The sequence below is a fragment of the Mustela putorius genome, unplaced genomic scaffold, assembly GCF_011764305.1.
Source record: "Mustela putorius furo isolate JIRA1106 unplaced genomic scaffold, ASM1176430v1.1 tig00000198_pilon_pilon_pilon, whole genome shotgun sequence".
In the NCBI taxonomy this organism is placed as follows: Eukaryota; Metazoa; Chordata; class Mammalia; order Carnivora; family Mustelidae; genus Mustela; species Mustela putorius.
The window spans coordinates 7,178,179-7,202,294 of NW_025421311.1; the positions used below are offsets into that span (position 1 = coordinate 7,178,179).

The 24,116-nt window shown below is 42.0% G+C and overlaps 1 protein-coding gene across 1 annotated transcript in view; it reads right to left on the minus strand.

The window, feature by feature from the left end:
- Nucleotides 1–3,887: 3,887 nt before the first annotated feature.
- Nucleotides 3,888–24,116, minus strand: part of RDX (radixin) — an 85,096-nt gene continuing 64,867 nt past the window's right edge. Inside the window, exon 16 of the mRNA XM_045077544.1 lies at nt 3,888–3,984. Within this exon, the coding sequence (XP_044933479.1) occupies nt 3,918–3,984 (67 nt within the window). The 3' untranslated portion in view covers nt 3,888–3,917. The remainder of the gene's footprint in view (nt 3,985–24,116) is intronic.

Sequence of the window (24,116 nt, forward strand, 5' to 3'; positions counted from 1 at the left end):
AGGAACAGATGCAAAATTCAGTATCATAGAGCGTGCTTTGTGGGTGTGTGTTTCCTGAAAAGCTTTAAGAGGTAACTGCACCCGCAGGTGTCCATCCTATCATTGTAGCCCCAGACTTTCTTGGAGGGACTGTTGACATAGCTCAGAAGGCAAACGGTCACCTGATCCTCTGAGCCTCATGCCTTGGACCTTTGAGATACCCCAGAGCACCAGGACTGGTGCCCCTTAGTGACATAACACCACTTCCTATCCCAGCTCTGTCACCAGGACCCTCAAGCCTCTTTCTCCAAACACCGGGTGACTCCACACCTAACACTTGGTGAGATCAGCAAGACCGAGAACCGGTCTTCTGTGGGGCCTTCTGTGGGGATGCACAGCCAAGTGGAAAGGAATGCCCCAGGCTGATGTTAGAACGTATTTATTGCTACATGTATATACAATTATACAAACAGCCCAGACAGGAAAGGGGGTGCTGCATGGAGTTTTCTGGATCCCACAGATGAACACAAGTACACAGAGCTGTATGCCACAAAGTTTGCTCTCCGTTCAAAGCCCCAAATAAGTCATATACATTTTTTGAAAAAGTGGAAAATTCTTGGAAATTCTCTCCCTAGATCCCTCCTTACAAGCTAGTCATGCAGAAAGAAAGTGGGTTCTCAGAAGCTAATGCCTTCAGGCATCTCTTTAAGGGGTGGTGTCTTGAAGACGGGGGGCAGGGGCTGCGGGCTTGGGGCTGCAGAGAGCAGGGCCAAAACCCCAAGTCCTGGCCCACCTTTCTAAGGTCTGTCCCTAGGAAAGGCAATCAAGAAGGGTTTGGACAGAGACAGAATAGCCAAGAAAGGGAAAACCAACAGTAAACTGAGACGTGAAGAGAACCACAGCCAGAGCCCGGGTGGAAGGAAGGCTTGTCCGGCAGGTTCCCGCGGAGGCTGTGGATTTGGGACAGCAGGCGGCCTTGGTGTGTCCTTATCCTACAGCTCGCTGTGTGTCAGATGCCAGGGACCTGTGTGCAGACAGACAGCCAACAGGAAGGTTAGGCAGGAAAGAAGACAACACTTTAATAGGACCACACTAGGGCTGAAAAGGACACGGCCCCAGACGCCCCCCCCCCCGCGTGTCTCGGGTGACCCTTGGCCATCGTGGAGTGTGCTGCGGGATCGGGCAGCGGGGACTGAATGCTCAGGGGGTGTGGGGAAATGGGGGCTGCACCAAAACACGGGGGGTTCTGCGGAGCCTCCACTCAGCCCCGATACTGTCCTGATCCCAGAGAGGATCTAACAGGGGATCTTGCGGTGCTCAGACAAAGGACTGTGAAGTGGCTCTGAGACCATGGTAGAAACCCACCCCCTTTCGCGTCACGGTTCCATAAACCGCTGCTCTGGGAATCACAGGAGAGCCAGCTGAGTGGCCCGTGGGGCAGGTGCGCACAAGCACACAGCGCCCCTCATCTCTAGCAGCTATGCCTTCCCTCCTCAGGCCTCTTCCCGCTCAGGATCCAGCCAGGGAGGGAGGGTCTTCAGATCAAGTCTAACACAGCCTCTGAGGCTCAAATGGCCTGGCACATCAGGGAAAGGACAAGGCCTGAAGGATGAGAGCAAGAAATCTGGGAGTCGGAACACTTTGCCTTTGGGAATAGTGGGCAAAGCGATCCCTGAAACCCGAGGCTGCGGGGCCTCTATCCCTGAAGAACCCAGTTGGCTCTCACTTGTCCGTGACTATAGATGTGCCTCTAATTCCTCATCACCATAATCCCACAGGCTGACTTCTGCTAGAGAAACCCTAAGGACAGTGGGAGAAGGGCCGGAAACCACTCGGAAGTCCCTGTCCTTCCTCTTGGGTCAGCAGCATTGTAATCAGCCAGAGAGGGGCCCCGGAGTTCTTCCAAGGCCGCCAGTTTGGTGGTGACATTTCTAGCTGAGGGATGTGGCGCTTGCCAGCTCCTTTGATCCTATAATAAATTCATCTCTGGATAAATCAAGAATCTCTGTCATTTGATCTTGACTTTTCTGGTGAGTCATGCAGAAACTTTCTTTTCCTACTTCTATGACGAGAGCACACAGTTAAACTCACTCAAAGGATTCACTCTAAAAAGCAAAAACACGAACAGGTGACAACCCATGAGGAAGCACTGCAAAACACCAGGTAAATTTTGATTGGGGGATTTTCACCCATCACCTAACAAAATGGAAAAGAGTGACATAAATTCCTGTGTTGGAAGAAATGGCTTAAAGTCAAGTAACTGGGAAGAGTGCAATTTGTAGCTATGTACAGAATGTTAAGAACAGGTTTGAAGTATGGATTTTCGCTTGGATCCCAGCAGTAGGACAAACAGGACTCTCCCATTTTATGACAGCTATACTGCTTTCACGATGACAGATGTGTCACACGCCTTTCACATGGCCTTTGACGCAGTAGCAATGTATTGGTGATGTCATGGAATGTCAGAGATGCTTGCAGAACCTTAAACTCATTGCAAAGCAATCTAAAATTCAAGGCCAGGGGAGCCTGGGTGGCTCAGTTGTTGAGCCTCTGCCTTCGGTTCAGATCGCAATCCTGGGATCCTGGGACTGAGCCCCGCATCGGGCTCTCTGCTCAGTGAGGAGCCTGCCTCTCCCTCTCCCTCTACTTGTGTTCCCTCTCTCACTGTCTGTCAAATAGATAGATAAAATCTTTAAAAAAAATAAAATAAAATAAAATTCAAGGCCAAAGAAGCAAATCACTTCTAAAAATTCCCACCCAGAGTTGAACATATATGATCATTTTTAAAGTCACTTTAAAAAAAAAAATCTAAAAGATAATATCGTTATTACAGACATTTATTCACATTTTAAAGTATTACCTCAAACACATTCTCATCCAGCTAGAAGTAAGTTTATAGAACTTGGAGCAGATTAATCAGCAATTTGGGAGAACTCAAATATATCATTCAAGATATGATGGTATCTTATACCATCATATGGTAAACAAGGTAAACATCAATGCTTTGGTTTTACTTAGAAATGGGATGGGTCAGAACAGTCTCTGCCAAAGAAATTAGGGGCACCTGAGTGGCTCAGTGGGTTAAAGTCTCTGCCTTTGGCTCAGGTCATGATCTCAGAGTCCTGGGTTCGAGCCCCACATTGGGCTCTCTGCTCAGTGGGGCGTCTGCTTCCCCCCACCCCTCTCTCTACCTGCCTCTCTGCCTACTTGTGATCTCTGTCAAATAAATAAATAAAATCTTTAAAAAAATTTTTTTCAAAATAACCTGCTTCAAGGTAATCATGTTGATCCATGATTGTTGATCCATGATGTTAAAGTATTTCCAAACTGAGATCAATGTGGAACACCAACCTGGCTAATGAACCAATTCTAGATTTCCTCATATATATATATATATATATATATATATATATACATACATATATATATAAAATATATGTACACACACACACACATATATCTCCCTTCATTTTTAAATATATCTGAATTTTTTTAAGGTAAGACAAAAAGTCTTCCAGCACCACGTGGTGTCCTATGTGGGGACTTGCCCTGTAACACTCCACGTCACCAAAGAGAACAGTCTACAGTAGCACGTCCCATCGGTTCACATCGTTCACAGGTAAAATCTCATTTCATCTGACATCAAAATTATTACACGGGAGGAAGATGTTCCTGATTGGCCGAAAGCCCAAGAGAGTTAAACAACCGAGAAAGCACGGGGAGCGGTGGAACTAGGACCTGTAATGGCAGAGGCTGCTATGGGGGGCTCCTTTGGGAATTCACTCCAGGAGATTAAAGGCTCTGGGCTGTGGATGCACAGGTTTGGGTTTTATGGGGTCCTGGCAGGGGAGAGGCGTGGCAGGCCTCACGGAGAGGTGGGCTGGCTGCCGCGGCCAGTTGTACTTACCCAGCGAGGGAGGGAGCCTTCTTCCTAACCGTTACATTTGCTTTATACTGCTTTGGCAAGAACGCATCTGGAACAATGCATACAGTTTGGGTCCCCACCTTTCAAAAGAGACATCAAGGGGTTAGGAAACACTCAGCAAAAGAACACAGAAGGAAGTCAGACAGCACGGAATGACAGGAGCGTCCTCATCACCCTGGATCCGGGAGGGCCAACGGGGCAGCCAACAAGCCAAAGCGATCTTCTCAAATTTTAACTTTTTTTTTTTTTTTCCTAATCCAGTCTTGAATCTGCACTATGACAATGTGGAAATGAGGATAACTTGACATCTCCCTTTCAGATGGATGCTAGAATTCTAATTGTTGTTGCAACCCCATGCAAACGAGTCGGTTTTACACCAATACTGATGGATCTCAAAATCATACACACCCAAATTTTGTTAAGTATTAGAATAACACTGAAGACTCTCTCCTGATTCATCTAGGTACTCTTAAAATGTCCTTTGGGCACCAACCATTTATAGGCCCAAAACACTTGGTGGTACTTCCTTTGAGATCAATAGTTGCTGTCTCTCTCTCTTTTTTTTTTTTTTAAGATTTATTTATTTGAAAGAAAGAGAGCAGGGGGTAGGGGAAAGGGAAAGTCCCAAGTGGACTCTATGCTAAGCACAGAGCCCGAGCTGGACTCAAATCTCATGACCCTGAGACCACAACCGGAGCTGAAAACAAGAGTCAGTCGCTTAAGTAGTGAGCCCTCCAGGGGCCATGTTCCTGTCTTTGATTAAACAAATTCTCAACAGGCTACACCTGCCTGCTCAAAGCCTGGGCTGGGTTAAGACCAAGGAACAGTAAAAACCACCTCCGCCCTAGCCACAGGGCCCTCCAGTGGTTAAAGAGGTCAGTGTCAGCCCTACTGTTTCAGGTCTTTTTCACCTGCCATGCTCGGGGTAGCCCTCGGAGACACCAAAAATGAGATCACAGTGAACTCTACAAAGAAACCACTAACCCAGCCAAGCTTATCCACGCGTGAGGTCCCTGACTGGGGAGAATGCCGAGGACAGTAGTTTCTAAGCTGTGGTTTAAGCAGCTGGAAATGCAGGTAGTGGATGGCTCTGCCTTACTGATCAGTTATGTGCCCACAGAGCATCTGTGGGGGGCTGTTTCCCAGGGAGATGAACCGTAGTGCAGTTTAGCCCATGAAAAACTGAGGCTTTGCAGTAAAATATAGTAGAAACCCCACATTTGTCGGGTGCCTGGTGGCTCAGTGGGTTAAAGCCTCTGCCTTCGGCTCAGGTCCTGATCCCAGGGTCCTGAGATCGAGCCCCACATCTGGCTCTCTGCTCAGCAGGGAGTCTGCTTCCTCCTCCTCTCTCTCTCTCTCTCTCTCTGCCTACTTGTGATCTCTGTCAAATAAAATAAAATCTTTTAAAAAGATTTTTATTTATTTATTTGACAGAGAGAGAGATCACAAGCAGGCAGAGAGAGAAGGGAAGCAGGCTCCCCGCTGAGCAGGGAGCCCGATGTGGGACTCAGTCTCAGGACCCTGAGATCATGACCTGAGCCAGAGGCAGAGGCCTAACCCATTGAGCCACCCAGCCGTCCCTAAAATAAATAAAATCTTAAAAAAGAAAAAGAAATCCCAAATTTGTCAAAGCTGGCAATAAAGGAACAGAAACAATGAAACTTACTAACAGTTTTAAAAATATTTTAAATTTTTCTGTAATACTTCATGTTAAACTGGGCAAAATCAATTCAATGATTAAGTAGTACTTGAAATTTGAGAATGTTTTTAAAGGGGACCTTAAGTATTTTCAAGGACTTTGAGAGTTAGCAGAGCTGGAACATTATTGGATCAGATTTCATTAAAAAGTATGTGCTGCATTTTTTCCCCTGAGTCACCAGCATCACTGTTACCACGAGTAACAGTAAGTGAGGTAGATTTACACTCATAAAAGAAGAAAACTAAGGAAGGAAAAAATTATTTGCATGAGTATATTGAGGAAGTATGGAAGAACCAGTGAAAAGGATGATGGGGGAGCAAATGGGAGAAATATAAAGGACGAGGAAGAAAACAGAATTAAATGACGGGTGTCAATGTAAACAGAAGAAACTATATCCATGTATTTCCCTGAGAGATACAGGAAGATAATCAAAGCCAGAAATTTCAAAGAACGCCACCAGGTGGCACCATGAGCTTAAAAAGAACTTGGTAGAAGACCGCAACCCTTGAAGGGGAAGGGGGGGGGGTGTCGATACCTATGGAGGGGCAGCAATATTAAAAAAGACACTCTAGCAAAATAGGCATTTGTATATAAAAGGAAGTTTCATTAACCCCATAAAAAGCATGAGCTAAAGCTCTAGAGCAAACACATAGCAGCAAATGTTAGAAATGTTAGCATTCCTCTTAAATCAGAAAGGAGTTGTCACTTATGCACAACATTGTACTGAAAATTTCAATCAAGTCAGCTCAGTAAGATAAGACTAAGAAATCCACATTATAGGGATTGAGAAGACAGATTTAGAACTGACATTATTGGCAGGTGGCCATTTCTATAGAAAGCCCCCAAAACGTCACAAATTATTAGAAACAATAAGAACTAAGCAAAGTTCCTGAATATAGGGACAGCAAACAAAAATCCATTTTATTTCTGTATACCACCCACAAATAGTTTTAAAATGTAACTTTTAGAAGATGGTAAAAATGAAGGTGCTTAGTAATAAATCCAAAAGATATGTAGGATCTTAGGGTAAAAATGTACACTTTGCCGAAAGGCATTAAGGAAGATATCAATAAATGGAGAACTAGAACAAGTTCCTAAGGATATTTAATATTGTACAGATGTAACTTCTCCCTGAATTAATCTAATTAATATCAATTATTATTAATACACTTCCAAACAAAAGGTTTTTCCTCCCATATAATTTAATTATTTTAATTTAAAATTTATTTATTTTAGGGACAGAGAGAGTGCTCAGTAGGGAGTGGTCGAAGGAGAGGGAGGGAGAGTCTTAAGCAGACTCTGTGCTTAGCACTGAGCCTAAGGCAGGGCTCTAACTCACGACCTGGGATCAGGACCTGAGCAGAAACCAAGAGTTGGACACTTAACCAACCTTGTCACCCAGGTGCTCCCAATTTAAATGATTTCTAAAATTAATGTGGTACAAGGGGTGTCTGGCTGGCATGTGATTCTGGATCTCAGTGTTGTGAGTTTCAGCCCCATGTGGTGTGTGGAGACGACTTAAAATACAATAAAATTTATGTAATAGAACAAAGGCCCAAAACTAGTCAAGAGTTTATTATTAAAACAAGGTAGAGAAAAAAATAAAGCTTTACAGGATATTATGACTTGTTATAAAGCTAAGGCTAAAATTAAGAGAGAATGGTATTGACCCCTGGAACAGAACACAGACTGTATGTGTGTATCCTTGATGTAGGGAAGAAGTGGGGATGCATCAGTGGGAGAGGGATGGACTGTCTAAGCATTAAGACAACTGGTCATCTAGCTAGAAAACAAACAAACAAAAAAACGAATCCATACTTCATACCACACAAAAAGTTATTTCTAGCTGGACTAAAGACACAAGTGTAAAAATAACCAAACATTTAGAGAAAATTTTAAAACTCAAAACATTTAGAAAAAAATGCAGAATACCTTCATGACCTCAAGGAAAGGAAGAATTTCTTAACCAAGATACAAACACACACACACACACAAAAAAAAAAACCTGCCAGAAAATCATAAGAAAAAAGATTTTTAACTTAAGCTACACTAAAATTTAAAATTTTATCGATCAAAAAATCATAAAAAAGTGAAAAGATGAGTTACAACTTGGAAGGAGATAACTGTAAAACATTTGTCAAATGATTAATAACCAAAATATAAAGAAATTCTTTGAAGCAATTAGACCAAGATCAAGAAGGTAATAGAAAACAAGCATTAAAAAAAAAAAAGGGTCATTTCAAGGAAGAGGAGACATGAAAGTCCCGTAAATATGAGGGGAAAAAACCTCTTAATTATATTAGTAATCAAGAACATGCAAATTACAAACACATTATGATACCATTTTAAACCCATCAAATTGTCACAAGTTTAAAAACTATGAAGTATTCCTGAAATAAATTGAGAAGACACAAAGAAGTGGAAAAGCGTTCCATGCTCATGGATTGGAAGAACAAATATTATGGAAATGTCTATGCTACCTAAACTAATCTACACATTTAATGCAATCCCTATCAAAATACCATCTTTTTTCAAAGAAATATAACAAGTAATCCTAAAATTTATGTAGAACCAGAAAAGACCCCGAATAGCCAGAGGAATGTTAAAAAAGAACGCCAAAGTTGGTGGCATCACAATTCCACACTTCAAGATCTATTACAAAGCTGTCATCATCAAGACAGTATGGCACTGGCATAAAAACAGACACTGAGATCAATGGAACAGAATTGAGAGCCCAGAAATGGCCCTCAACTCTATGGTCAACTCATCTTCGACAAAGCAGGAATGCATGTCCAATGAAATAAAGACAGTCTCTTAAACAAACGGTGTTGGGAAAATTGGACAGCCACATGCAGAAGAATGAAACTGGACCATTTACTTATACCACACACAAAAATAGACTCTAAATGGATGAAAGACCTCAGTGTGAGACAGGAATCCATCAAAATCCTTGAGGAGAACACAGGCAGCACTTCTTTGACGTCAGCTGCACCAACTTCTTCCTAGACACATCGCCAAAGGCAAGGGAAGCAAGGGCAAAAATGAACTACTGGGACTTCATCAGATCAAATGCTTTTGCACAGCAAAGGAAAGAGTCAACAAAACCAAAAGACAACAGACAGAATGGGAGAAGATATTCACAAATGACATATCAGATAAAGGGCTAGTATCCAAAATCTAGAAAGAACTTATCCAACTTAACACCCAAAGAGCAAATAATCCAATCAAGAAATGGGCAGAGGCAGAGGACATGAACAGATATTTCTACAAAGAAGACATCCAGATGGCCAACAGACACATGAAAAAGTGGTCCACATCACTCAGTATCAGGGAAATACAAATCAAAACCACAGAGAGATACCACCTCATACTGGTCAGAATGGCTAAAATTAACAAGTCAAGAAACAACAGATGTTGGTGAGGATGCGGAGAAAGGGGAACCCTCCTACACTGTTGGTGGGAATGCAAGCTGGTGCAGCCACTCTGGAAAACAGCATGGAGGTTCCTCAAAAAGTTGAAAATAGAACTACCCTACGACCCCGCAATTGCACTACTGGGTATTTACCCTAAAGATACAAATGTAGCGATCCGAAGGGGCACGTGCACCTGAATGTTTATAGCAGCAATGTCCGCAATAGCCAAACTATGGAAAGAACCTAGATGTCCATCAACAGATGAATGGATAAAGAAGATGTGGTGTATATATATATATATAATGGATACTATGCAGCCATCAAAAGAAATGAGATCTTGCCATTTGCAACCACGTGGGCAGAACTAGAAGGTATTATGCTGAGTGAAATAAGTCAATCAGAGAAAGACAATTATCATACGATCTCCCTGATATGAGGACTTTGAGCAGCAGAGTGGGGCATTTGGGGGGTAGGGAAGGGAAAAATGAAACAAGATGGGATCCAGACAGAGACAAACCATGTAAGAGACTCTTAATCTCACAAAACAAACTGAGGGTTGCTGGGGCGTATGTGTGGAGAGGGTGGTTGGGTTATGGACGTTGGGGAGGGTATGTGCTGTGGTGAGTGCTGTGGAGTGTGTAAGCTTGGCAAGTCACAGACCTGTACCCCCTGGGGCAAATTACACATTGTATGTTAATAAAAATAATTTTAAAAAATTTTTTAAAAATTCTAGTACTATCACATGTAGTAAAGGTGTGAATGTATCTTTACTTTAAAAAATAATTTGATGGCTACAGAGTCAAGTTGAAAATGGGTGTACCCTGTAACTGAATAATTCCCCTGCCTAGGTCTCAGGCTCACAATCACTAGATATATGCACAAAAATATGGCTGTACTGTTTGAAAATAAAAAATACTAGAAACAAGACAGATGTCCCTCATCAGAGGAATGGATAAATGGCAGTACATTCATAAAGTAAACACAATCACACAGTGCCAATGAGCCATGGCTATAGTCATCCAAACAGATGTGTTTGTCCATGTGGTGAAACTACATGAAGCTCGTATTCATGCAAACCTAGGCATCATATAAACCAGACATCATATCACTTGTGGATACAAACTTTGTAAAACTGGCAAGGCTGATGTGATAGAGAAGGGCTATAGAATGTCAAAGTTACTGGCAATGTACTATTTTTAAAACTGATATATGAGGGGCACCTAGGTGGCTCAATCTGTTAAGCATTTGACTCTTGATTTTTGGCTCAGGTCACGATCTCAGGGTGGTGGGATCAAGCCTTGCATCAGGCTCTGCACTGGGTGCGGAGTCTGTTTAAGATTCCCTCTCTCCTTCTCCTTCTGTCCCTCCCCGACCTAAAAAACACAAAACAAAACAAAAAACCCAACACGTGAGTATCTATTTTATATATACACAGACCCTTGAACAACAGGGGTTTGAACTGTGCAGGTCTACTTACAGGAGGAGTTTTTTTTATAGTCTAGTATTATAAATGTATTTTCCTTCCTCATGATGTTTCTTCTTTCTAGCTGATTTTACTGCAAGAACACAGCATATAATATACATAACATATAAAATGTGTTAAATGATGGTTTTTGGTAAGGCTTCCACTCAACAGTAGACTCTTAGTAGTTAAGTTTGGGGGAGTCAGAAGTTACAGATGGATTTTCAGCTGAGCAGTGGTTGGGCACCCTGAGCCCCCATGTAGTACAGGGGTCAACTGTGTAATATTATAATAGAAACATGTGTTAATACTTTAATAATATATATGAGAATATACATATGCACACACATATAAACATATATGTGTGTGTGTGTGTGTGTTTCTCCTAGGCATATTTCTTTCCCTAACACTGAGATAAAACATTCTCTAGTTTTTAAGTGTTCAAAAAAGTCAGAGATTAATGAAGGAGAAATACTACAACAGATAGGGAAGTTATAGATTTGGTACCAATTATATATATATTTTAAAGAGTTTATTAGTTTGACACACAGAGAGAGAGAGAGAGAGAGACAGAGGGAAAGAGCACAAGCAGGGGAAGCAGCAGAGGGAGAGGGAGAAGCAGGCTCCCCCCTAAGCAGGGAGCCTGATATGGGGCTCGATCCCAGGACCCTGGGATCATGACCTGAGCCAAAGGCAGACGCTTAACCAACTGAGCCACCCAGGCACCTCATCAATCATCTTTGTTAAACCATTCGAGTTTTGAAGGTCTCACAGAAACCATCTTGGTAGAAAAGTCGATAGTTACTCTAAGGACACTGAGTAAAAGCAACCACGTTATTCCCAGGGTTGGACATTCTCAGCCCTGAAGTCAGTGCTTCTCCTGAATGGTCCCAGCACAGCAGCATCAGCCTCACCTGCTAAAAATGCAAGTTCCCGGGCCCCATGTGGACTCACTGACTCAAGCACTTGGGGGGGGGGGCTGCAATCAGCATTTTAAACAAACTCTCCAAGTGAGATGTAGGCTAGTGAGAGCCACTGCTGAAAGTTTTTCAAATTTGTAAAAAAATCAAAAGCAACAAAACCCTTTTCATTCTAGCAACATAAGACCTCTCTGTGATCAAACAAAATTCTAGACAGCCAGGAAAACCGTACCACGGGCCTTTGGAGAACATGACTGATTCTCAAATCCTTTCATTTCAGGGGTCATCAAACCACGGCTCATGGACCAAATTCAACCCTCCCCCACCCCCATTTTGGAAGAAACCATGATTTTAACACACATTTTTTAAATCAAAAGAAGAATATTTCACAATACATACAAATTAAATGAAATTCAGATTACAGTGTCCATACATAAAGTTCTTTCTTAAAAAGATTTTTTAATTATTTGAGGGAGAGAGGGAGAGCGTGCATGCATGCAGGGGGAGGAGCAGATGGGGAGGGAGAGGGACAAGCAGACCCCACGCTGAGCACAGAGACCCACAGGAGCTCGATCTCAGGACCCTGTGGTCATGACCTCAAGGAAATCAAGTTTTAAGCTCAATAGACTAAACCACCTAGGCATGCCATACATAGTTTTTTCCAAAGGCAGCCTTGCTCATTCATTTACACATGCCTATATACAGCACTTTCTCACAACAGCATAGATGTGTCACTGATAGAAACTATTTGGCTGGGTGGCTCACATGGCTAAGCATCTGTCTTCAGCTCAGGTCATGATCTCAGGGTCCTGGGATCAAGTCCCTCATGGGTCTCCTTGCTCAGTGGGGAGTCTGCTTCTCCCTTCCCCTCTGCCTGCCCCTCCCCCTCCTTGTGCTCTTTCTCTCTCTCCCCCTGACAAATGAATAAAATCTTAAAAAAAAAAGAAAAGAAAAGAAAAGAACTAGTTGGCATGTAAAGTCAAGACTGGTTAGTTTCTGGACCTGTACAGACAGAGTTTGCCAATTTCTACTTTTATTTGATAACTAGAATCTACCAATCTGAAAACAAAATATAGGCAATCACAGTGATTTCTTTTAAAAATGCAATTTTCATTTTTAATTCTGCAGGCAAAGATCTAGCAGCTCAAAGAATCCTAAGGAAATTTAAATCAGATCCACTTTTATCTATAAAGTATATCAAATAACACATTGAGGGGCACCTGGGTGGCTCAGTGGGTTAAGCCACTGCCTTCGGCTCAGATCATGATCCTGGGATGGAGCCCTGCATCGGGCTCTCTGCTCAGCAGGGAGCCTGCTTCCTCCTCTCTCTCTGCCTGCCTCTCTGCCTGCTTGTCATCTCTCTCTGTCAAATAAATAAATAAAATCTTAAAAAAAAAAATAACCCACATTGAGCATCTGGAAATTGTTACTAATGATGCTACTTCCTCTCTTTGAATATTCTAGTAAGTGACAAAGAAGTGACTGGTAAATTTTAATGAAACACTCTCTCATGCCCTACCTGTTCTGAAAGCTACTTTAGCAACCCCCGCTGGCAGACCTTCACTCAGGTGGCGAAGTTTGCCTGTCTTTGCCTGTCCTGAATGCTGCTCATGGTTTGCATTTCTTGGGCTTTCCACCGCAGCCGCCTTCCCCTCTTCCTCCGACGACTCTCCGGGCAAGAGCCTTCTTCCCTCTGATCTCCAACCTCTTGAATGTCTTCCAGGCTGAGTTCAGCTCTTATCACTCAGGACCTGCTCACCGGGATCCTGAAACTTTTATTCAATGCCCAGCGCGTGGCTGAAGCCTATTCTGTCCACATTCATCTTCACTTCTCTGATCCACTTGTATCTAAATGTCTGAGGTCCCTTGAGTACAGACAGATCCTTCTTTTAATTTCCAAGGCTTTAACACTCAATACAAAGAAAAGGATGCTTTCTCACCCCCACAAGAGTAAAACATGTAGTTCAGCTTTAAGTGATATTCAACTTATCTTGAAAATGGGAGCACCAAACTCTTGGCAGTTTGCTGTTAGAAGACCACATGGAACAGCTGAATAAATAAGTCTGGTCTTCAACTTTGTGGGGTTTGATCTTCAGGTCACTGTTTCTCTGTATTCAACTTCACATTTAAAGCACTCTTCTTTGGCTTTTAAATTAATGGACACATCCTCTTTGAGCCATGCAGACAAGAATATCCACCAAGGGGCAGTGTCACATAAACCTCCCTCTCTTGGTGTTTTGTAGTTATAAGGATTGGGACCTCCAAAGAAAACCAAACACAAATGCAGACCATGGCACTGCGGTTCCATTTAGGCAGCTGACTCGACTGTGCAATGGAGTCACGCACCTACCTTCAAGGACACCTGGGACATTTAGGACATCTTTGTGTGCATGAGGGAAAGTCTCCTTTCCTCCAAACAGCTGTGCCTGTGTGGCCCCAGGGTATGTGCTGGTTGAGTTGTGTGCACCCTGAATTTACACCTGCACTTGTGCCCTGGCTCCTCTCCAGCTTCATCTCATACATCACTTTCCTCTGGGCTCACTGAGCTCTGGACCTAGACTGCCCTCCAACAAGTCAAGCCCTTTCTTGCCTCTTATCTTCACACAGGCTGTTCCCTCTATCTGGAATGCTTTAAAACAAGGATTGGAAATTGGTGTCCAGGGGGCCGCTTTTGGCAAACAGATACACTGTCTGGTTTACAAAACATTTTCTAGGGGCACTTGGGTGGCTCAGTGGGTTAAGCGCCTGCCTTCGCTCAGGTCATGATCCCAGCGTCCTGGGATTGAGCCCCACATCGGGCTCCCTGCTCAGTAGGGAGTTTGCTTCTCCCTCTGCTCCCAGCTAGTCCTTGCTCTAGCTCTCTCCAATAAAATCAAATCTTAAAAAAATTTTTTTTCTGAAATTTTTGATACAGCGGACATGTAAAATGTAGAAAATTTCACATGAAAATTATATTTCAGGGGCGCCTGGGTGGCTCAGCGGGTTAAAGCCTCTGCCTTCGGCTCAGGTCATGATCCCAGAGTTCTGGGATCGAGCCCCGCATTGGGCTCTCTGCTCAGCAGGGAGCCTGCTTCCTCTTTTCTCTCTCTCACTGCCTGCCTCTCCGCCTACTTGTGATTTCTGTCAAATAAATAAATAAAATCTTTAAAAAAAATTATATTTCAACTTAATTATCTCAAGCATCACTCTTTGAATGTTCTTTTTAAAAAAAAACTGTTTTCTGGCTTATCTTGGAAAACCAGAAGGTACAGCAACAGTGGGCTTCCTGCATCTGAGACGCAGCGGGGCTCCTTAGAGCAGATTTCTGGTGACACACCAGCCCCACCAGGCCCAGGGCACTGCTCTGACCCCTCCGGTGCTGGCACTCGCCCCCGCCCCATGTAAATAAAAGGGAGAAGGCAACCTGCTCTTCTTTCAGGGGGCAACTTACATACCGCCTTCTGCAGAGGCTTTTTCATTCTTTCCTAACCCCAGTTATCCTCATATTTTCCCCAACACAGTCACTGTTTTTTTTTTCATAGTGTTGATACAAATCTGCTGCTTTTATAGGTCAAAGATGGTTGGATACTGGCAATTTCACAACTCAGACTATTTCACAAACTTTTAATTACTCAGCCTGTGTTTCCTGTATTTCTGTAGAAAGTAAGTCTGTTAGGATAATGATCTGGTCTTACTGACTCTTACATTCTCAATGACCGATATGTACACTGTGCCTCGAGGGGAGTAGGTACTAAAATATCTGGGTGAATAAATGCAAGGACTCCTCCCACCAAAAGTTCCTTAGCAGCTCCAGAACATACACAAAATCCTGAGGTCTCTAGAATTAGCCCAAGTTCGAAGTGGACTTTTCTAATCCACACCCCAGGGCAGTCCTACCACTACTCAGCAGTGCCCCCTATTGGGTTCTAGAGCTGGCTTTGGTCCCGGACTTCAGTCTCTGCCCACAGCTAACACCCCTAGCTCTAGCATTAGAAATGACGTGGAAGGTGGGACCTTCCTGTGCAGAGAGCATTGAGACCACCACCCGACATCCACTGAGATGTTCCTTCAGCCTTAAAAGGAAGTGGGATGGGGTTGGGGAAGGGTGCTTGTTCCGGAGGTAACTGCTGGCGATCTCCACAGCGTCCGTAGGTTTGCAGATGTCTCCAGCAGGCTGGCTGCTGCCCAGATGTTTGTACGTGTTCTCTTGTTTACTTGTCTCTTTGTCACACTGTTTCTTAACTCCTCTGTTTCCTTCTCTAGACTATGAATTTTTGAAAGGATCTGTGAATCCGCAAGCTTCTTCAAGTATTAACACAAACATTTAATGTAGGTTCAGTCATTCAGGTGCTACACGGAAGGTAGACCTGGAGACAGACGTTCATTTGCCAGACATCATCTCATGGACTTGAGCAGGGGTGCCGGGTGGGGTCCTCATCAGTGTCCGCGTCAGATGTCTGGAGGTGACGGAGGACGCTGCCAGGAAGAGCATTTTCCTGCATATGCAGAAGTTTGTGAGAATAAGTTCCAGAAGACACTGTACTGGTAAGTGAAAAAAGAAAACACTTCTAATTGCAGGGCAAGTCCTCTTCTCAATTACCTTCCTGTTGGAAAACCAGTGTCCACTTGAAATGCTGCGACAGATGTTTTTTCCTAGGACGCCAGCAGCCACCTGCATCGCTGTCATGGAGGGGCTGTGTGGCGCTCTCCGGGGGGCCATCCCCCCTCTTCCTGCTTCGGCCGTGCTCGAATGCCTTACTCTCATCCAGGTTCTGTACGAAAGGCGGTCTCTCTCCTTACATTCTACCTTGGCAGATTTCACTGGACATTCCATCCGCATTCCAAACTGCAGCTTTCCAAAAAGAAACGTCAGGGGCACAGACGTAACTGCTTCTCCTCATGATTTTCTAGGTTGCCCGACACCACTTTCCGAATCTCGAACTTCATGCTTCTCGACCATAAACAAACAATCCCACCACAATCACTCCTGTTGTGCCTTCGTGTATTTGTGTAGGGAGTTCCTGCTGTCCAGAGAGTCTTCCTGTCTTTGTCCCCCTGATTAGGAATCACCCGATTCTTAACAACTTGGCTCAGGGATCGTCTCTCGCCCAGAGCCCTCCGGCAGGATGAGGGCCTTTCCTCCAGAGCGCCCACACTGTGCCCTGTTCACTCGGCAGCAACACCGAGCACGGCCTGTGCCAGTCCTGGCTCTGGGCCCGGAGGCCGGAGGGCTGCACCACATGCCTGTCTTCGGGGAGCTCAAGTTCTGGGGGAGAAGGCTGGCAATAAATGCTGCAGACATTTCAGTGATGTGAAAATGCTACACATTCAGCAGAAACCGGACTTCAAAATGTGAGTTCTGTAGGCTAGCGGTGCGCAACACCACACCACCCGGTCAGCCACACCATCCCCAAGGTCACCAACCCATACACTGACGACCGTTCTGTACCCAACTATTCTGTCTCTGCCTCGTATAGCCTCCATCCAATTACATGAGTCAACACTGGAGTACCACGTAGGCTTTGTGGTACACGATTTTGCCCGACTGCAGGCTCCTGTAAGAGTTCTGAGCCTATCTGAGGTCAGCCCGGGGAAGCTAGGATGTTGGGCAAGTTAAGTGTATTAAATGCATTTTCCACTCCGGGTATTTTCAACTTACAATAGGCTTATCAGATGTAACCCCATATAAGCTGAGCAAGATCCACATACAAACATAAACATATAGTACGCTAGATGGTAAGTGCTATAGAGAAAGATAACAGAAAGACATGTGTAGAAATACTGAGAAAGGTGCAATTTTAAATAAAGTGGTAAGGGAAGGCCACAGTGAGGGGACATTTAAGCAAAATCCTGGAGATCACATGGAAGTAAGTTAAATAAATATCTAGGGGGGAAAAGGCATATCAAGCTAAGGTAGTAAGAGCCCTGAGGTAGTTTAAAGATTAAGAAGGCAGCCAGTAGACTTCCATTTATGAGGAGAGGAAATCAATGAGGTCCAAAAGCAACAAGGGACCGGATCTCGGGCTCTGGATGCCACTGAGATTACGGCTTTTACTCTGAGATGGAAAGCCCCGAGAATTTTGAGCAGAAGTGGTAGGATCTGACTTACCTTTTAAGGCTGCTGTCTTAAAAAGAAACTGTAGACTAGCAAGATAGGAATCAAGAAAACCCATCAGAAGGCTCTAGCAACAACCCACGCAACCCTGGAGTAGGAATCGGGGGCCAGCTGGGGAGGATGCACAAAATGGTCATATTCTGGACACATTACGCACTTTGAAGATTGGGCCAACAGGTTTGTGGTTGGGTTGGATGCAGGTATGAAAAAAAAAGAAGAGTAATAGATACGGTCAAGGTTTGGGCCTGATTCACTGAAAGAATGGACTTGCCCTCCACTGACTGGGAAAAGGACAGAGACAGGAGCAAGCAGAGTGTAGCAGGAAGAGCCATGGAAAATGGTGACTACTATGGACTTCCGGGCCTTCCCGAAAAATCAGCCTAGAATTCACTGTGAGTCTCCTGGAAAAAGGGGAAGAAAGGGAGACCACAAGCCATGAAGGTCAAGGTTTCTTCTATCTCATTAACATGAAATATCATTAGCACTTTTGAACATCTAGGCTTGTGGCCCAAGAAAATCATTTAAGAACTAGGTCAAAGTTTAAAGGCACAAGAGCAATTTTGGATCTAAAAAGAAAGTTCTGATATCAAAGTACATTTTCTTAACTTCAGAAAGACCACATTAGCACACTGAATTAAGAGAAGACGCACAAACACTGTAGCTTAGAAGTGTTTTTGAACAGGTTCAAAAAACCACTAAGTTGACCTACGTTATTAAAACTGGAAAAAAAAAAGAAACCCTCACAGAATCAAATTGCCTGTAATACTTTTTCTATTATTGTTTGGTGTCCTGGTAAAGTACCTTAGATCACTAAGTGTTTTACGAGGACCTGAGCTTGTTGTTGCTGTTTTAACAGAAATAGGCAAAAGCAGACTCAAACCCCTGAGGATATGGTGGCAATCAAAGGAAATCAAGAACCAAAAAGCCACCAATATACATTTAGAAAACCCTACCCTACTGACTGTTTTTTAAGTAACATTTTCTGACTACAGAATTTGAAGAAGTCAGAGAAGTTTTAGTTATTGGCAGATCTTTCTCACTTGGGCCCCAAAAGTGAAATGTTAAAACCATTATAGCTGGGTCACCTACCTTTGAAGTAAACCTAATACACAGAAATTCAATTAAGGGAGAGGAGAAATGTCTATTTTCCTATTAAAGGTGCTTCCATAAGCACATATTACTATTTAAATTTGTTAAATGTCAAAAGTACACCCACATTTAAATAAAACATAATCTCATAATTTTGGAATACCTAAAATACACAAGAGATATTGTCGACTTACCTCATGCCCTAGACTGTAACACAATTTCTTGGAATAAAACACAAGCAGTACTTGTGCAAGAATACGTGACAGTATTGTTTACCACAGCAAAGGGTTGGTAAAAACAAGAACGTTTCCCAGCAGTGATGCAGCAGCTGTACAATGAAATGCTACAGGAGTTTTGGACAATAGGTGATGATTTCCAAAACACACTGTGCAGTGAGAAGTGCACAACCATGCGTCCAGAAGGCTTGGGTGAACATGAGCCACAGTAAGTCCGTACGACACACACGCTTGGATACAGGTTACCTCCAACAGGAGGCACGGGTGGAAACAACAGTGACCTCTGGGAAGAGCTGGAGATCAGTGGATGGAGAAAGAAGGCTTTTTTGAGTGCTATTCTAGTCTAGCTATTGACTTGTTCCATGTTTCAGAGATCACTTATTTTTTAAAAATTCTAGTGATTTAACATTTTAAAATAAGGCTTTAGCCACAGTAGCTAAACAGCACCTAAAGTGCAGAGTACTCTTAGAATTCGGCAACTTCAACACATGATAAGCTAACACTGGAAGCCAATGAAAAAATTTTCCTAAAAACACTTGTAATTTAATACCTGCTTTCCTAGTTTTTTTTAACATTTTATTTATTTGAGAGAGAATGAGAGAGAAAGAAAGCGCACATGAGATGGGGGAGGGTCCTTAAAACCTATTTAAAAAAATCCTCTTTCTTCCAGTCACTACATCATCAGGACCAATGGGAAGCAGAAACGACACTGACGCCACGATTGCTGTAAATGCACTCTGCGTTAATAGTTTTTTTTTTAAGACTTTATTTATTTGAGAGAGAGTAAGACAGAGAGATAGAGAATGAGCCAGAGGAGAAGCAGAGGGAGAAGCAGTCTCTCCGCTGAGCAGGGAGCCCAATGTAGGGCTCGATCCATTAGGTTCGATCCCAGGACTCTTGAGATCATGACCTGAGCCAAAGGCAGACGATTAACTGTCTGAATTACCCAGGTGCACCTGCATTAAGAGTTTTCTTATGTTTCTTGTTTATAACAAGTATTAGTGATTCAAAATACATGGATATTAACCTTGGTCAGGCATTACATCAAAGTGTCTGAATCAGATTCCAGAGAAATATGCTGAAACAGACCATCAACTTCAGAACTCTGTAACTGCTAATAAAAACTGGAGTACAGGGGCACCTGGGTGGCCCAGTAAGTTAAGCGTCTGACTCTTGGTTTTGGTTCAGGTGGTGATCACAGGATTATGAGATTAAGCCCAGCACAGAGTCTGTTTAAGACTCTCCCTTTCCCTCTGCACCCCCAACCACTGCATTGTCTCTGTAAAATAATAAGTAAACCTTAAAAAACAAAACAAAACAAAACTGGGAGAGTGTAAGACCTGGTATTAGCACTCAGAATCCAATCGATTTGTTCTTGAACGTCTTTCAATTTATTCTTTTTGTGCCACTGAAGAAACTCTCCAAAAGGTCACAGATAAAAGAATGAAAACAGAGGTTTCAACTGTCCTCAAAGAGATCATGTGGAAAATAAGCAGAAGAAAAAATATTAATTACACATAGCAAATATGAGAATAAATTACATCTAGATATTTCCTTTAAATTCTCAGACGGCAGTAATACAATTCTTTACCATGACCACAGCCTTTCTTCAGGCTAATTACTGGATATGAAGTTCTTTACTAAGCTTTCCTTACATATCCACACTCTCTAGTATTATATCTTACTCAGCAGCACGAATTCTCCTCTGGAGCAAAGTTTAGTTATTGTTCCCTTAGTAACTGTGTTCCCAAAAAGCACCAGATGTCTTCAAATCAAACTAAACCACCTCAGCACAGGAGTCAAGGCTCCATAAACTCCTGGCCTAGCCCACCCTGACCTCACCATCCTGCTGTCTGTGCACAGTGAAATCACATTTCCTACCTGTCAAGACAGCCTACTCTTTATAGACTCGAACCACTGTACAAAACCATCCTCTACTTTACATCTTTTCAGGAACACTTTAGTCAAAAGATGTTTTTCTCCTTAAAAAACATGCACAACAAAAGAAAATATATGTTGACTTCATTAAAATTACATGCTTTTGTGCAACAAAGAAAACACTATCAAAAATGTGAAAAGACAACCCAAAGAATGGAAGAGAATACTTGCAACTCCTCTATCTAGCAAGGAATTATTTACAACTCATATTATCTGACAAGGGATTAAAATCCAGAATACATAAAACCAAAAAAACCCCTCAATTTTAAAGTAGACAAAACATGAATAAATGCTTCCACAAAGAAAGTATATATCTGGTATATCTGGTGAATAAGCACATGAAAAGATGTTCAGTATCAGAGAATTGCATCAAAGGGAAATGATCAAAACTGCAATGAGATACCACTTCACCTATTAGGATGGCCATTCTCCAAAACAAAACAAAAAAACCAAAAAATAACAGTTGTTGGTGAGGATGTGGAGAAACTGAACCCTTATGCATTTGCTGATGGGACTGTAAAATGGAGCAGTGGCTGCACAGATAACATGGCAATTCCTCAAAAAATTAAATATAAGATGATCATGATTCAGCAATTCTACTTCTGAATATGTACCCCAAAGAACTGAAAACAGGGGCTAGAACAGATATTTGTGTACCAATGTACACAGCAGCACTGTTCATAAGTCAAATGTGGACACAATCTAAATGTCCACTGACAGATTTTTTTAAAAACATGGCGCATATATATATATATATATACACATATATAATATGTATATATATATATGTATATACATACACACACACACACACACACATACACTGGGATATTAACCAGCCTTTGGAAAGAGTGAAATTCTGATACATATAACATGGATTAACCTTGAAAACATTATGCTAAGTGAAGGACGTCAGACACAAAAGGACAAACGTGAGTAACTAAAGCAGTCACTTTCAGAGGACAGAAAGTATGAAAGTGGCAGTAACCAGGGTCTGGGAAGATGGAGGGATGGAATGAGTGTTTGGTACAGATTCTATTTGGCATGATGAGAAAGTTCTGGAGATGAACAGCTGGCGACAGCTGTACAACATGAATGTAGTTAATGTCACTGAACAGTACATACTTGAAAACAACTAAAATAGTAAATTTTATGTTTTATATATTTTAACAACTAAAAAAATGAAGATTCAAGTGAAAACTGACTCCATGAAACTTCTAACATTTAACACAAATATTAAGAATTACTATGCTTGACTGGTGTGTCAGTAGGATACAAAACGAGTTTTACTACAAAGATAGAAAAACTTTTGCAATTAGGCACTTTTTAAAAGATATCTTTAAATACAGTGTTTAGGGCGCCTGGGTGGCTCAGTGGGTTGAGCGGCTGCCTTCGGCTCGGGTCATGATCTCAGGGTCCTGGGATTGAGCCCTGCGTCGGACTCTGCTCAGCAGGGAGCCTGCTTTCCTCTCTCTCTCTCTGCCTGCCTCTCCATCTACTTGTGGTCTCTCTCTCTCAAATTAAAAAAAAAAAAGCTTTAAATACAGTGTTTAAAATTCAACTGATGCAATAAAAATTAAGTAATTCATCCGGGAATAAGCAAACTTGAAAAACTAGACTCTCATTCTTATTCTCACCCTTATTCATTAATTTCTTCTACTGACCTTCTTTATGCTATAGTTTCTTTCATCATACAACTGTATCTTTTATCCAAAACAGCTAAAATTTTAAAGTAAACAATGACATAAATGGAGTCATAGTACAGGATTCCAGTGCTAGACTTGAATTACAGAGACTTTTCAGTTTAAACCAAAAGAAAGGGAGGGAGGAGGTATTGCCTTCTAAGTCTAAAATACACGTGCATTTCTAGGTCTAACACATAAGTTAAGACATTTTAACTTGAAAAAAAAAATTAAAAGGGTTATCATAGCATATGCTGTAACACAACAAAGAATTCCACATAATGAATCCACATTTTATCAAAAGGAATTTTTCCAAGGACCATCACCTAAATTTCAGAGATTCTGATGCCGTATTACCAGTAGGAAGACAGACATTAGCTCTTTAGATTCAGTCAACAGTACTGAAAACCAGTATAACTACTTTTAGGAGTAAACTAAATGACATGCATAAATATCAAAGTGAATCTTAATTTTTTAAAATGATCATTAAATAAAAGTGAACAACTGAAACCAAGTAATAAAAATAATAAATTACATGGATGGAAGCAACTGACTTCATATAAGCACGGAGGAATCTGGGCATACAAACACCACGAATCAACAAAGTGATGCTGCCATCTTAAGAGAAATCTAGTATTTTATCAGATTAATGCAAATGATCTAAGAGGTAAGAGAAATTAGAATTGAAACTTTCACATTGTAAGACAGTCCAAAACAGAATCACCATGATTCTAATCTTGCTGCCATATGTAGAGTATAGCATATAAAAATATAACAGCTAAATTAAGGTCTTTAAATTAGAATCTGGAAAACTCCAGAGCCAAACATAAACCTGAATTTAAAAGATGTGCCATTGGGTAATTATCTCAGTCATAACTTTTTACCTTAAAATTCTGTCGTTAAATGATGGCTACTCCAACTCCTAAAGCAATATATGTAATCTGAAATCAGGTAACTCTTGTATCACAGAGTTTAAGGGAAGTCAAAATACGGAGGCAACAAAGCAAGGAGTCAGGATCTTTCTGGAAGGAAAATGGCAGCTCTTAAAATCTTGAAAGATGGATGTATTAAGAGGTAGGTCCAGTAGGAAAAAATGGGAATTAAGATTTTTTCTTAAAAGAAGAAAAGTCAAGGATGAGAATGTGATAAGCTTTAATATGTGGAATATGGGAAATACTTTAATATGTGAAATACTATATGAACCAAGGTCTCCTCACCACCAGTGTTGAATGTGAGGATTGCCTTGACATTTTATGAAGTTATGGGAACATCTGCAGAATCCACTGAACTTTTCAAATGTACTAGAATGTTGCCCTTTTACATAAGAAACCACAATAGTGTATTTGATAGATTATCTTCTAATTACAAAAATGAAGTGCAGAAAAAGAAAATGCTTGAGTTCTGCTCATCTAAAAAACTTAAAACGCCTGGGTGGCTCAGTTGGGTGGACGACTGCCTTTGGCTCAGGTCATGATCCCAAAGTCTCGGGATCGAGTCCCGCATCGGGCTCCCAGCTCCACAGGGAGTCTGCTTCTCTCTCTGACCTTCTCCTCACTCAGTTCTGTCTTTCTCTCAAATAAATAAATAAAATCTTAAAAAAAAAAAAACAACTTAAAAGAGGAAGGGGTCCAAAAAAAAAAAAAAGGGGGGATCTACGAGTATAGCTAGCTCCCTATTAA